The following is a 16371-nucleotide window of genomic DNA, read 5'->3' as shown; positions in this document are numbered from 1 at the left end:
TCACTCTCCTCTTTTCCTTTCCAAAAGGGTCAGCCTGCCCCTGGGTTTCCAGGCAACCAGCCTGATCTCCCTTCTACAGATAAGATTCATGTTCTGACTAGGTATCAATTGACAGAGGCTCACAGGTGGCAATTAGCAAATCAACATGGCCTTGCTATTTTCTGGCTGTCTCCAGTGTTACAATCATGTTATGAGAAAAAGGAGAGAGGGCAAACAGGGAAACACAATCCTTGGTTCATCAGTGAGTCTGTTTCACTTACACATAAGCCAGCTTCTGCTTGAGCCAATGAAGTTATCAATCCTTCTTAGCAGGACTCAGAGGGGGACACAACAGACCGCAGAAAGGAGGAAAAGCACTCACCTGCAGGCCAGGGGACTGGTCCTTTAAGGATTCACACTCTTCAGGCCGCAGGGTAGGCTGGATGGAGGGACCCATAAGGCCTTACTTCACCTCAGTTGCCATGTACTTTCCCCCCAAATGCCATGGAATTACACCGCATCCAGGACATTTGAGGGTTAAGAAAATGGGCATTGGGTGGCTGGGAGTGTTGCTGCCACTGCCAGCACAAATGGTGGAAAAATAAAGTTGTTGTTGTTGTGTGTGTTTTTTTAAAGACACCACTCGATGTTACAGAGGAGCTCAGGCATGTTGGCTCTCTGTCCATGTGACACTGTGCTTTGTATTTTCATTGACGTTACCCTGATGCCTTGGGTACAGAATCCATTTCATTCTGTAAGTTGCAGCATCGCCACAGGCATGGAGAGCTACCAGGAATGACTCTAGGGCTCTGGGTGGCCGCAGCAGGGCCAGCGTAATTGTGTACGTGCCTCTACAGTTGATGAGCTTAAATGGAGTTACTCCCATTAAACTATGGAAGCATGCAAATGCCTGCCTGGCTGCCAAGTCACCACTGAGCCAGATATTCAATGACGGCGTCTTTAAACTGGCTGATCTAGACCTATATGGTCCAATTCTGAACAGTTCCTACCCATGAGAGACTGATCAACAGGTTTAGGTACCACTTGGGCACCCCCTTTCTAATACCAATAGTGAATTATCTCCCACTGTAAAGATCTTGTACTGTACAGCGAGCTAACATAAACTCAGTGAAGTAGCAAATAATGTCCCTGAATTCCCCTGGGCCAAACTATTGTTCCCTTTGTTCTGATCCATACTGAGTTCAGTCTCAGAGCCCTTGAGTTCTTTGTACCTTTTGTTCCGAAGCCATAACTGCCCTGGAGTTTGGCCACCCATTGTTCTTTCTTTTTGCTTGGGCATCCCTCGCACATGAGGGTCCTAGCTCAGCTTACTTGCAATCTGCTTGGTTTCCAAGGTCCTTCCTCATGGGCCTTCCTAGCACAATCACCTGCTTCACTCTGGTGCCTATCCCACATTTCTAGGACCAGAGTTCCCCATTCTGTTCTTGAACCACTTTGTGGGCTTGTTTGTCCAGAGATCCATTTGCCTCTCCTTACTCTGAAGCCAGGTAATTATAACTGCTTATGGTCTATTTCCTTTCCACCTCTAAACATCTCAGTTTTTGCCTCCACAATGCACCATTGTCACTACCAGTCAAGCTTTTCTGGCCGCATAGCCTTCCAGTCCCCATCCTTGCCATTTCCATATTGCTTCCTTCCACTCATTTGGCTAATTCTCTCAGTCTCAATCTCCATCTTTCTCTATGTCTATGTTAGGACTATAAGAATTAATATAGTGGTCCCTGTGCTAGGGGGCTGGGATACTAACCAAGCCATTGTTCCTTCCTTCCTTCCATTTCTATACCTTCCAATAGCTGAAGCTCTCTGGGCAGTTCACAACAATTAAAACAGTTCATAACATACAACATGATAAAATACAATGTGAAAGTATCAGTATATATTTATTTGTCTGCGGCTCAAGGGCCACAGTTGAAAAAATTTATAAGTTTAAAATGACAGTATCAAAGTTTAAAATGACAATATAAAATAAAAATAAAATAAAACCTAGCAGCAGTGCAAAGAGTTATAATATGTTAAGGGCACAATCCTATTGAGATGGATCCATTGCATGGAGGATAGAGATGTTCTCCTCTGCACCTCACCTGCCCTGCATTTGTGGCTAGACACACCTTTTCGTGCATCTAGCTGCAGTTTCAGGAAGGGGGAGGGAAGGGGCCTGGAGACCAGATAGGAAGCTGTCTAAAACAGCATGTGCGGTCTCCTCCACTCCCCGCCCCCGGGGAAAGCCCTGTTGTCATTCTCTCTGTGCTCCATTTATGAGCTTGGAGAGGACAGCAGCATGGAAAGAACTGGAGGTAATTCCCTCCACTTTAGAAGTAGCTGTTCTCCACTTGGTTAAATCATGGCGCATGAATCTGCTGTGTGTACACCACACCTCTGTTAAAAATGCCTTTAGTCCCACATTCATCATTACACATGTTTGGATGAGTGTGTGACAGCAACCCCTCTGAAAACTGGAGAAATGGCCCCCATATCTATAGCCTGTGAAGGTGTGAGAGGAAGCATATGTGATGCTGCATCACTCAGCACCAAGAAGGCATGCAGCTGCTCATGGGCCCATAGTGCCCAGTATCGGTTGCTGACATCTTGCCCCATGCCCACGGTGAGTGCTGTTCACCAGTCAGCAGCTCCATGCCTCTGTGGTTCTGACCTACCAGTTCCCACGCCTCTTCTGCCACCCTGTGACACTGGTTGATGGGGATGTCAAGTCACCCTCTCCCTTGGTAGCCACTCAGCTGAGACAGCCTCTTATTTGCCAGAAACTACCTCACCTGCCACCATTGAAAAGCTAATCCCAACAACAACAAAAAGGCCTCAAGAGAAAGGCATAAGTTCCTTCTTCCCCAGCTGATCTTCCAGTCAAAATTCCATAAGCTGCTTTTTGTTTAAACCAGGGGTGGGAAACTTGAGAATGTGAGCAAAGGCAGCTACACATACTTAGATTTTGCTCCCCTGTGCCTTTTCCATGCTGCCAGTATAGCACTAAACCTGATGTAGGTTTAGTGCTATACTGTGAGTTATAATGCTCTAAATGAGAGTTTTAAGTCCAGCTACATATAAGGAGTTTCAAAAGCTGCTGAACTGGTTAAAAAGAAGATCTGGCTTGTAATATGGTGGAAGGGGAGCTTTCTAGTATCATGATAGCCCCTGCAGTGTTTGTACTTAAATGGACTGTTTCTAATGTATTTTCTTAAATGGATTTCTATTTCTGTTGCTTCAAAACTAAATCTTCCATTCACTCACTACTCTAATACAAAGTCATCTGTGAAGCACCAGTGCATCATCTCAAAAATATTAAAAATCTCCTTCTTTTAAGTTGGCATTGAACTGAAAAAAGGAATCTACAGAATAATTAGGTTTTTTTCTTTTTCTTTTTAATGATCAGCAACACACTGTGTCTCTAATGAGATATATTTCCTGCAGGGAATCTGAAAGAATTTTAAGGAAATATAACAGTTACCTCAGTAGGTGCTCCGCTACCATGAAAGAAGAGTCCTCAAACCACCAAGCAGAGAAAAGAATGTTTGGGATCGTTCAGTCTTTTTTTAAAAATGAAGTTATGTAGCTGCCTAGATGAGGGATATACATTTGGGGTGGGAGGCATGGCATGCAGAAACAGAGGAGAAAAACAGCCATGAATGCAGTTAGTTCCAGCATAACTTTCAAACCTCTCTCTCTCTCTCTCTCTCTCTCTCCTTTCCCCTAAATGTTGTAGATTGCCTGCCATTTTGAAAGCTTTCTTATCAGTTGGAGCTTCTGAGCATATACCAAAAAGCTATTGATAATATTTTGTTTATTACAACCAACCCTCCCCCCACCTCCAAACACATAAATCAAAATAGTCGACTGATTTTACCAAACAAAAGGCCGTAAGTCTCATTCACCAAAGGAAACATTAAAATGTTGCTGGAACTGCCTTTTCTTACTGGCCTCCCAATGAGGACTTTTTGCAGGTGTCTCCCTTTTCACAGTCTTCCTTTTCATTGCCTTCCTTTTCAGAACACAATTCTGTATTCTAAGACATATCTCTACGTTAGTTGTTTTACTTAGGCTATATCCCAGACTATATAGGAAGAAAAGGTTTGTTTTTAAAAGGGGGGGGGGGAATTTGCAGAAATTATTCACAGTAGTTAATGTGAATAAGCACAGTAGTTACTGTGCACACACATTTTCTGAATCTTATTAGAAATTCTAAGGATAAGTCCCATTGGCAAGGCTCTCCATCCATCTAAATATTTTTTTTTAACCAAAATTGTGGTGGCTCTGAAGTCCCTAATGATGGCTTGGTCTCTGTTCAGTCTCTCCATCCTCACCCACCCAGAAGCCATTCTTTTGGCTCTTTCTGGACAACAGGATGTTCAGGAGTGCCTGAGTGACTTGAAGCTACCGTCGCATTTTTTTAATTTGGAACTAAAGCTGAGAAACCCAAGGTTAGTCTGTGCCCACAGTGTTGTTCTAAGTTTTTGCAACTAACCAGGAACTGAAGTCCTTTAGTTTCCCCTTCCCCTGGAAGTCAGGAAATTTTAGTTACTTGTGCTCTATTTCTTTTCTTTCTCTCCTTAAACTACCCATTTCCACACTTGGGGTCTACCATTGCCACCAGCACCTGAGCTTCCTTGGTCACATAGCATTCCAATCCCCTGCTCTGCCATTTTCATAGTGCTACCTTCTACTCCTTATTTGGAAAATGCTAATATTCCCAGTTTTCATCTTTCTTTGAGCCTTCCTACAAGAAGCATTTATTGTGCGCTCATGATTCCTCACTCACATTAGTTTGCGAGTGCTTTACGTGACTTCATCATCTTCCAGGGCCTCTCTTGTTCTTTGCAACCGTTTTAGCGGGAGGGTTTCTAATGAGGAAAGTCTGGTATATCTGTTAATGGTAGCATGAAACCCTAGAGTATTTGTGCAATTCTGCTATACCACTGCACTACCTAGTGGTTGTGTAATAGAACATATAGAAAGGCAGAGGAATAAAACCTGAGGGAGAAAAATGTATAAAGTAGCCAATCTTAATTCCACAGTGAATCAGGAAACAGAAGCCTCGTAAAGTGGTGGGTTAAAAGCCTCATGTAGAAAACACTTTATATCTTCTTAGTTAAGCCTGTTTGAACTCATATACTGGCCCATGTGCTAGGGGGTGGGCATAATAACCAAGCCATTTTTCTCTTCTGTAATTAATGTGTATACACGTGTTTTGAGAACAAAAATCTGTAAAACTGAAGCCTATGTTTTTGGACTGTAATGAGTATTTGAGCAATTTAGAAGTAACTATTCCCCCATGTTAGTAAAAAAGCATTGTGCATATGTCAGCTGTATGCACACCACACTTCTGGTTTAAAAAAACCCCTTAGACGTGTGTTGATTATAACATGTGTATACATGCAAGTTGTATCTGTGTGACTGAGGACACACAGCGACACAGGACATAGGGTTTTGTATGGATGCATATACATGAGCACTACAGGATACATTAATACCTTGTATATAAAGTTTTTGTTGCTTCTGTTTTCCCCCGATTGGTTCTGGATACATATGAAACAAAAACTAACACCAAAAAAGAGCCAGCTTCTAACATGCTGTCTTGCGTATGTTACAGAGCCTCAAAGGTCATGACATAAAATAAAACAAATAAATCTCCCAACTAGTAAAAGTGCACTTTAGCAGTGTTATTGCTGGGCTTTATTTCCCTTGTTCAGCAAAAGGATTTAAGCTTTTTTCCATTGGGTTGATCATATGTAAAAATCTTACTAAGCTAGGCAATGCCTTTTGTTCTTCTATAGTTTCATTCATGTCTTTCTTTCTTACCAGCATTCCTTCTTTTCTTGGAACACCTCCCATTAAGATTTCCCAAAAGGTTAAGCTCTGGTTTTAATCCATTAGGTCAGATCCACTTCACATATGGCCCAGGTGTTCTCATTGCTTTATTGTCTTTATTGCCATGCCACTATTTTTCAAGTAAATATGCTATTATCACATGGAGCCTGCTTATCTGTCATCACACTTACATCCCCATCCTAATCATGTTTACTCAGAAATAAATCCAATTGATTTCCAGGGGATTTACTTCCAAGTAAGTATACTACCTGAGTGCAGCTGTAGAACTTTCTCATCTCTCCAATGGCAAGGGAGGTGGAAATTCATGTGAGAGGGTTATCCCATGATAACTCTGTCAACCTACCTTTACCTGTACAGTTTCAGAATACATTATCTCACCAGATAAGCTGTTTTCTTATTAGGAATATTCCACATGCCTTAAATAGGTACCTCAAAAAGATTGTCTTAAATTCTTGGCAGGTGAAAAACATGACCGACTGGCTAGTCCAAGACATGTAAAATCTCCAGTATCAAAACTGGGTGGAGCCATGTCTGGCTTACAGATGCTCCCTGAGTGCACCAGATGTGGCAATGGAATTGTGTAAGTACATAAATCTCCCCCAAGAGCCTTAATGTTTAATGCACTCTTTGGAAAAGCTAAATAATGAACATGCCATCTGCTTCACTGTAAATTTCATAGTGATGCATACCATAAGGCAGTGTTACATGTAAGGTGAAAATATCAGGGTACGTGTTTCACAGGGGTTTGATATCGATATATGCTATTGTCTTGATCCAAAGCTCTTTGGTAGCTCCAAAGTGCCCATGGAGCGCCACACCAGAAGGAATGTCCCTATTCACTCGTATGTCAGGTAGCACTTCACAAACAGCTTTTGATTCCAAGGCATTCAGAATGAAACGGCTCCTTCTCATGCTGAGCTACAGTGTACAACAGAGCCCCATGGACCTTGCGCAGTTCCTCGCGCTGCAAAAGAGGCGTGCCTAGGTGAAATACAATTTCAGGAGAGAGGACCGGTGGGGTGTTGTTTTAAACCAATGTTAAATTGCACTGTCCTAGACTACTTTAAAGCAGGTTATTTGACGTAGGAGGAGAAAAGAGATGGTGTGTGAATGGGATATTGGGAGGAATGGGTGTAGCAGTCCCTTCCATGGGACACACAAAAGACAAGCCACAAATGTAACCTGCAGTAAATATTAATAACTTCAAATGTTTAAATTTCTAATCTTATCTTCTTTCCTGCACTCTGATAGTGGCACAATAGTGAAAGCCCGTGACAAGCTCTACCATCCAGAATGTTTCATGTGTGATGACTGCGGCCTCAACCTGAAGCAAAGGGGCTACTTCTTCATTGAGGAACAGCTGTACTGTGAAACACATGCCAAGGAAAGGGTTAAGCCACCAGAAGGATATGATGTGGTAGCTGTTTATCCCAATGCTAAAGTTGAACTTGTCTAAATAGATACTCTTATTTCCTGGAGAGGTCAAAAGGTGGCACACCCACCCACAGGCACAGTCTCTGTTTTAAAGTATGGCTGTAATCAGCTCTGATTACTCAAGTCTCAGTAAAATGCCTTTTCAGAGATAAAATGGTTTACACTTGGGATCTCTAGGGGATAGTGCTGAAAGCCTCTGAAAAGGATTTTTTTTTTTTCCTTTTGACACTTTGCTTTTGAGTTGCTGTGTTGCTGTTTGGGTTGGGTTTTTTGTTTGTTTTTTGTTTTTGTTTTTTACTGCAGATTGTTTCAGTCAGAGCCTAATCCAAAACCTCTGTAAATACGGATGCTTTTTAAAAACATAGTTTCATATAAAACCAGTATTCTGTTATTCTGTCTCATTTTAAAATATAAAGAGGACTGTTTAAAAGCTCAAAGGAAATAAGGCACTTTAAGAAATGAAATTGACATTTTAAAGCATTGCATTAAATTTTTCTTTTGTTAGTAATATAGGTATGCCATAAATATTGCTCTGTGGCTTTCAGGTGATAGAACATGGAGACCACATTTAATGCAATTTTAAATATATATCTGGATAGAGGAATTTTGACTGTAAACCTGGGGAAATGACTCCTAAGAACTCAAGTAAAAACTTTTTTAAAATGTTGTTTTTACAATTGCTCCCTTCTTGTTACATTTCTATATAGTACTTAGGAAAATAATGCCCTGCTTGCAGTTTCCAAACACTACTATATACGCCATCTAAAAATAATCATTAACATTTTTGTCATTCTGGTGATGCATTGTGGCAGCAGCTGGAGATATGCACTGGGACTCATTCCCTGACACTGCCCTCCTTGCTATCCTAAAGAAAATATTATTGGAACTCCCATGGATGGTCCCCAGTTGGCTGATAATACAGGTTGGAGATGATACAGAACCTGTTATGTATTTCAGGTCTTTCCACACCATGTAATACATACCCTTGTGTTAGGATCAAGAGGGTCCTAATGTAAACTCCATTGTGGCACAGAAGGCCAAGCTTAGTATTCTGTAACTGTGTAAAGCACTGAAGTGTCCTGAATGTATATGTACAGCAAAGAATCTGGTATGTCACAGAATCCTTACATAGTACATGTGGATTTCCTTTTCCTTTTATTTGTGATACCATGGCTTATCTTACATATATTTTCTGGTACTGAACCATTCAGACACCTACACTTCTTTTATTTTTTTTTAATTCTTCTCTTTGAACAAAGGGTTCTATACTTCAACACTAAGCACCTTACTGAAAACTCCTTCCAGGTACAGTGCAGTTGAGTTAGGGTGTTTCCAGACAGAGGGTTTCTAGCACTACCATTCAAAAGACATTGTGCAAACATTCTGTCTTTCCCTCTTTAGCAGATATTCTGTGATTTAAAAAAAGATGGAAGAAGCCGTGGGAAAACACGAGAGGGATGCAAACAGATGACAACGTCTGGACCTGCCATAAATTTCCGTGAATGAGGCAGAGTGATTGCACAATAAAAGCCTCATCTGGAATCAGCCCTAGAGTACTCTGGGTATAGAATACTAAAATTCAGCCTAGGTTGAAAAAGAAAAATAATTCTTTCCAGATACGTTTTGGGACAAGGAATCAGACCTAAATTCTATTCTATTGACATGTAAGACCTTTCCAGGCAATCATGATATAGGAGAACAATTGCACATTTGTTATTCATTTGTCAATTTTAAATTGTTATGATGAACACAAATAGTTCATTTCTTTAGAGGAATTATGTCATTGGCAATCATGATTAATTATGGAGCTACCAAAGAACACTGCAGCTTATGAGTTAAAGGATATGACTGAGATCTTACAGAAGCCAACACCTGAAGTCAAGTATAAACAACCAGATGTGAGATGTATTTTTCAGAGATTTAAATGCTCAGTCACTCTCTCAGTGACCTTAGCATACTCAGAAACAGTCATTGCCTTGGACAGTCAAGCTGCTAAATCCGAATTGTAAAGGGAAAGAAATAAACTCTATATATTTAAACATTCAGGCCTCAATTGCATTTTGGCAAGAGTTTCTATGACTTTTTTTTTTTAATAGCAGGAGTGGGCTATATCCTAGAAAACTAGGCAATTATCTAGAAGCAGAGGGCCACTGGCATGGTTAGTATGGCATTGGCAAAGAACTAATCCCTTTTCTTCACTGAACTCCAGTTCAGTGGCAAACGCTGTCCAAGTCATGATATAACACAAGAGCCTCCCATCAAGCTGGGTGTCAGGGATCTGGTAGGACTTCCTAAGGAGGAAGAGGCTCTTCCCAAATCACAGCTGTATAAGAGATCCTGCCTGGACCACTTAAATGAGGACTCGCCCCAAATGATGGGGCTGAAGCACAACATACTTTGTATTTCAATGATGCATGCCTCTGTCAAAACAGAAATCATCTTCAAAAGACCATTCTTTCTCAAAAAAGAGATGCCTCTTTTAAGATGGTATTTGCACTTTAAGATGGTACTTGTAATCTTGCAGTTGTTATTTACAGAGGAATCTAAAGTGGGGCAGGGAGGAATGGAAAGCAGATCTGCCACAACTAGTTCTAGGGTGGGGAATTTCTTTCCGCCCAAGGGCTGAATTCAATCTCAGAGAAGCTCTCAGGGGCAGCATTCCAGTGGTGGATGGAGCTGAAGGCAAAGGGGGTGGGATCAAAGACAAAAGGGGTGGGGCAAAAAATACTACTATATTGTAGCTTAAATCTCTTACTGCCAGTAACCAAGCCAGGCATTTCAACCTTTCAAAATGACAGAAAACTGCACAAAAGCTGGGAAACCACCAAAGGATTGGTGCTTGGGGGGAAGGGGAAAGGGGTGTGGCCATCTGAGAACCCTTAAGGGGCCAGATTGGAACACCAGAAGGGCCAGATGTGGCTCCTGGGCCTCAGATTCCCCACCCCAATTCTAGTTGATCAAAATGTAGTCTAAGCAATTACAGCTCTTCATATTTTCACAGTATGTCTTCTAAGCAAATCCTCCATTGAGTCATAAAATGCATCTGCATCCCAGTTCAAAACTGTTGTCAACACTGCACAATTTTAATGTAAAAGAAGTAGCTTTGCCACTACGTTTTACGGCCTAGTTTTTTGTGGATGGAGCCATATCAGTACCAACCCAGTGAAGACCTATAAATGACTGCAGTTGATCAGTTATTATGTGGAAAATGTTGTTGTTATTTTAGTTACTGGCTCCTAATAGAGAGAATGTTTCTTTTGCAATGGCCACTTATATTCATGTTAATGTGGTCAAGCACTATTGTACTGTTTTTATGGGTTTCTGTGTAAGTCACATTGGGGAATTCATATTATGAACCTGAAATTTTACACATTTTACAAATTTTCTTCAAAAAGAGATGCATGGTGCATTTTAGCTTCAAAGTAAGCTTGTTAAACAATAATTATGGGAGCTGGAAGTTATTGTGTAAAATCCATTGAAAATAATATCAAAGCGCTCGTTCTCACTATAATTAGGATTTTCCCACCATGCTGCATACTGCCTACCTGTGGTCCTTTGGGCAAGCCTCTTGAAACATCTGCTTGTCCTACGTTCTGTCAGTATGATAGCAAAAATGCAATTTTACAGGAGTTTGTTGGAGGCCACTTCACTCATATGCCTTGAAAAAAAATTGAAATCCAATACAGAAATGGCAAGTATTGTTTTTAATCAAATACAAGATTCAATCAAAGTTTGTTTCACTTTCATCAAGGCTTGATTCCCTTCCTCCCACTTGGAAAAATTCTTTCTTAAAGGAATTCACAGCATGGTCCTATACAATATCAGACACAAGCATATGTTTCACCATATGTGCTTCAACTATGCAGACCCTGTCCCTACTTTTCCTTCTTACATATGCTAATTATCTGTTTAAAAGCTACAAAAGCCTGTCTCACTTTCATCATACATACTTTCTCGTTTCTGAAATATTTTCTGCAATAGAGCATGAGAGCTAAAAGGCCCCATATGCATGCCTTTGTAAGAATAATCACATAGCTGCTTGACAGTAAATGGGTAGCCTAGTGGAAGAGAAGCTTGTAAACAAGTGAGTCCAGCTACTGCTGGGTTGAAGAATGCATCACAAGCCTCATGTAACCAGCGTTTCTTCTATGATGCTATGAGAATCACTTCCATAGATCACTTCACAGTGCTTTTTGTCTCCTATTCAGCTTCATTTCTAAGGGCATTTTTCAGTCTGCAGGTGCCCACTGTCTACCTCAGATAAGTTGCAATAATACTACACCATGTGGTCCATTTTGGAAATTCATAAATGGTTTCATTACCGCTGAGTGCTGACATTATAAATCACATATAACTTGGTTGTATAGGTATTCTTCCGTTATCTTTTTCTGACATTATACAAATAGCAACACTGGCAAGGGAACAAAATGTTTCTTGTCTTACATCTAAATGCAAGTTCTTAGGAACCAGAATTTCCACAAACTTGTCTCCTGGCTATTCGTTTTGTATGAGCTGACAACTCATCTGATTTTCCCAAGGCACTTAAAATAGAGCCGACATGCCCAATATCCTGTAGCAAATTGGGGTTTTTCTAGATGTAGTCCTTGTCTTGTTAATAAGTTTTCTTGTCAGAAATTATTAAAACCAGAATGCCATTTTACTTGCCTCTGCCAGTACAATAAAAGAATACACTTTTTGGTTACCGTTGAGTGCTTCCTCATCAATCAAGGGCAGAAAAAAAAGAGAAGAGTGCTCATAAAATCACATGTTTATGCACATTTTTGGTGACATTCCAGGTACTATACAATAGGTGGGCATGACTATTGTATTTCATACAGTGCTTGCAACCAGAATGGACATACTAGGTTGGGTGAGATAGTCACAGATTCCTAGTGACAACATACTGCTGTATCAGTGCTGAGAAAACTCGCTATTCATGTGAAGGAAGATTTCTGAATCCTTTGAAATATGTGAATAACTGCATATTTTTTGTACTATAAATTGATGGTCTGGAAAAGCTCTTAAAATGGGTTATAATTTGAGCTTTTGAAACTGCACTGATAACTAGAGCATGATCTGATATTTATAGCAGTTGTGCACAACATAAGGCTTCCAGGTGCCATACTCCGAGTGACCATTATGGCCCCTTTCATGCGCATATCACGATTCATGCCTCATTCACCATTTCTGCACATTTTTCCATTCACAAAATATATATCTACATCTACAATTCACTCAGTGATGACAATCTTCTGCAGTATCTATATGTTAGAATAGAAATCACATAGTTCAGGGGATTTGCTGCTCATCGAAACCTTGGACGGATCTGAACTTGCAAAATTCCAATAGTAGAGCTTATCCTCCAATGCAAACCATGGCTTACGTTGCATGGTGATTCTGTGCATCATCTGATGCACAGCTAAATAAATACTGAATACTAACAATAAATTTCTAAGCAGTTTAGGGTTTGTTTGTTTAGCTTTGTAGCCATTTGTACAAGAAACCTGAACCTTTCCTAGGGTATTTGTGTCTAGCTGTGGAGGCTGTAGGTCAGGAGTAGAGAACCTCTGTCAGCACAAGGGACAATGTCAATTTTGGAGAAACTCTTGAAGGTAACATTCCAGTGGTGGGTGGCAAAAGAGATGGGACCAAAAATACAAAACATGCCAGTATATTGTAGCTTAAGGCTCTTACTGCCAGAAACTAAGTCTTAGCGGAGACATTCCAACCTTTTAGAATGAGGGGAAAACTGCACAAAAGTTGGAAAACCATCAGCCAGCATTTGGTGAAAAGGACATAGGGCCAGTAGAAGGGGGTGTGGCAATCTGGGGAACCTCAGAGGGCTGGATTGGGGCCCCAACCCTGCTGTAGGGAATGCAGAATGTGATGGTACATTCTAGCTAAGGTAGGTTTCATAATCACATTGCAGAAGGCCGCAGCACAAAAAGTCCATCAGCCTTTCATGTGAAGACACCCTTTGATTTAATGAGCTGTCTCTCTGATATAATGAGCCCCTGTTCCAGACACTGGAACATGTTCATAAAGTGCAGATAGCAAGTGGCAGCTGGGTGCGGAGATGCAAGGCTGGCTGTTTGGCCTTTTTGCGCCATGCCAAGACTTGCTGCCAAGGCCCGGAACAAGCTGGAGAGTTGAGCCAACAGAAAGGTGCCGCTTGCTTTTTACTGTCCGCCTGGGAATGCACATGCCATTGTTTGCTTCGGAGCAATTGTCTGATGCAACTAATAAGCTTTCAGAGGGATCAGCTGTACTTGGCCCATTGCTGCTCCTGCTGGGTTAGCCTCGACAACAGTTTCACTTCCACTCGGGACTTTTCCCAGTATTTCTTTTTTGCTTCTGTTCCCAGGACCTCGAGGTAAGTGACATCATATATGCTTTTGTGCTGTGCTTTCCCTACCAGCCTGACCCCAGTCCTCTTTAACATGCACTGGTTAAATTATTGCAGCAGCCCCTTGATGGGAGGACGTGCTTTACGTAATAGGGAATGAATTTCTTAGCAGTCCTGTTACTACTTCATGTTTGGCTGACTGCATTGTGCTGTCTTAGGCTCTGTCACTACCCATTTACTATTTTCTGTCATTGTTTCTGACTCTGGGGAATGTGGGAAAACTTCCTGGCCAGCCAAGAGGACAAGATGCCAAAAAAGGGAAGAGGACACAAAAGGTTAGACCACGTTCTGTGTCTCCTGGGAAATGCCATGCAGAAAATAGAAGCCTGAGGGGGTAGGGAGTTTCCATTTTGCCTCACAGTCGGGTTGCTCCAGCAGAGAATTTGAGGCTTTTGGATTGGCCAGGCCTGGTATAAATTTGAGCAGCAGAGTGCAGAGTTGCCATATTCCACTTCCCGAAATATGGGCAGACTATTTGGCATATCATGCAAAATGTGTGCTGATCATGCAAATTTGATTTTGATTTTGTGTTGAAAATGTATGTTCTGAATCTTTAAACATGTAAACATGCAATGCATCTGCAAGCTAGTCAGTGGAGCACAAAGCATCAGCATGCAGTAGAGTGCTGAAATTAGGCTTGGAGGTGATAGGAGGGGGGAATTAAATTAGGTTGGCCTTCAAAGTGATTTGAGGTACTTTTCAGGCTGGAAATCCAAACCACTCACAGACCAAAAGTGACCAGTTGGGGCTGTGTCTTCTAATGTAGAGTCCATAATAATAAGAGGGCATGTGTGTCCATCCAGTGCTATTGGGCCAAGACCATGAAACCTAGACACCTGAAACTTGGCATACATACTAAGGGGATCCTAGGGATGTGCCTCTCGGGGTGATTTTTAAAAAATACATATATTAATTTTAATTTTAACGTGCCCCTGTGGCTGAAGCCTGCAGTAACCCCTTCAGCCACTAGGGGCAACATCCCTAACTAGCACATAGCTTTGCAGTCCGTCCAGTTTGAAACCAAGACAGATTAGTAGGTCAAGGGACAGTTATATGCCTCCCCCCTGCCCACGACAGTGGGATAGCACCCCCTCAAGGGAATGGAGTGGGAGGCCCCTTCTTCAGGGGTCCACAGAGGTGCACCATGGCAGGAGCCATCACTCAGGGTGCCAGCAGGCAGGGCTTCATGGGCTAGGTGCAATGTGTCGAACTCTGGCAGCTGAGTATGTTTGCTTTAAGGCTTCGCTGTATCTGTCCAAGGGCTAGTCCCTCCTGTGCAAAGCCAGGGGCATTCTCTGGTTATTAAGAAAAAGAAAATTGGTTGCCAAAAACCGGTAACAAATATTCTGGGAATAGGTGATCCTATATGGAGGCTATATGGAGAATATTTGGCATCAACACTTCACAAAGAATGATTTTGAGGAGAATTTGAGGAAGCAAATTCCTTTCAGACTGTGTTTCACTGGTTTGTTGCTATGACTTTATTGTTAGTGCTGCCAACAGACAAGGGAATGTACAACTGCTCTGCTTTTCTCTCTCTCCCACCCCCCTTCTCCATAATTCCCTCTCAAACCATAATTCTGGCATGGCGGTAAGTTAAAGGAGTGCCCACAGCACTCCAGGTACAATTCACTTTTCATTTCCACTTGGAGACAAGAAACAGGGCATGACTATGTCCATCTCATGCTGCTTGCGAGCCTTCAGGGGGATCTGTTTGGCCACTGTTAGAGGCAGGGTGCTGAACTAGGTGGACCGAGTCTGACCCAGCACAGGCAGTTCGCGTGTTCTTATTAATGTTCTGGTCAGCACCTGGGGTTGCTTTGAACATTCATGTGCCAGATCTAACATTTGGTGCCCCCCTTTGGCCCATGCAACCAAAACCCATGGCATGAGATGTGGTAACTGCATGCCTCTAGCCTGAGTTACTTGTCTGTGCATTTGTGCAGGCCACAAGATCCGGCTGGAATCTGAGGGGTTCACCCCCATTCTTTTCCCTGCTGCATAATCCCTTGCATAGAACACATTGATCACAATAATTATATATATTAGTAAAACATTCTGCTAGATTTAGTATTTAATGTCAGGCACCCCAGTTTAATTCTAGTTATGCTTAGAAAGATATTACGTGTGACTGGTTGTGACAGAATATGTGTGGGGATTCCATTGGGAGCAATGCAGACGGGATGATACCTCATTCTGCGCATATTTGAATGCACATAAAATGTACTTGCCCAGTTCATGATCCAGGAGGTGTTATGTATGCAGAAGCCAGCTTGCACGAACAATTCTCCTTAGCTGGATCAGGGCATTTTGTTGTTGTTGCTGGAATTAGAAAAGCATTGTTTGCGCATGCCTTAAAGGTATGTGTTTCCTTTTTTTTTTTTTTTGTGGCAATAAAGAACAAAAGGCATCCAGATGGGATCAGCTAGCTTCTGTTTCTTGCCCATGTTGTCATGACCGAAATCAGCATTCTGAAAACCACAAACACAATGTGGAAGGAGCAGAGGACAGGACATTGTGCAGAGAAGCTATTAGCAAGATAGGTGGTCCAAAGAGTATAAACAAGTACAAATCATGCTAGGTCACGCATAGCAAAGAGCATCTGGAACTTGGAAATGCTGGTTCTTGCTCTTTCCTAACATTTTTAGACATGTTTCTCCAAAGAGTCTCACACACCTGCCAGTCATTTAGCT

The 16371-nt window shown here is 41.7% G+C and overlaps 1 protein-coding gene across 1 annotated transcript in view; it reads left to right on the top strand.

Annotated features, from left to right (window-relative positions):
- PDLIM4 (PDZ and LIM domain 4) overlaps positions 1-11978 on the top strand; it is a 99261-nt gene extending 87283 nt beyond the window's left edge. The window contains exons 6-7 of the mRNA XM_084838845.1: positions 6298-6418; positions 7090-11978. Coding sequence (XP_084694971.1) covers positions 6298-6418; positions 7090-7294 — 326 coding nt within the window. The 3' untranslated portion in view covers positions 7295-11978. The remainder of the gene's footprint in view (positions 1-6297; positions 6419-7089) is intronic.
- The last annotated feature ends 4393 nt before the right edge of the window (positions 11979-16371 follow it).

Source organism: Heloderma suspectum, chromosome 2, assembly GCF_057233095.1.
Source record: "Heloderma suspectum isolate Gila_16-S chromosome 2, 16-S_ref, whole genome shotgun sequence".
NCBI lineage: Eukaryota > Metazoa > Chordata > Lepidosauria > Squamata > Helodermatidae > Heloderma > Heloderma suspectum.
Note: the sequence above shows the minus strand (reverse complement) of the source record. Positions and strands in the feature narration are given on the sequence as shown.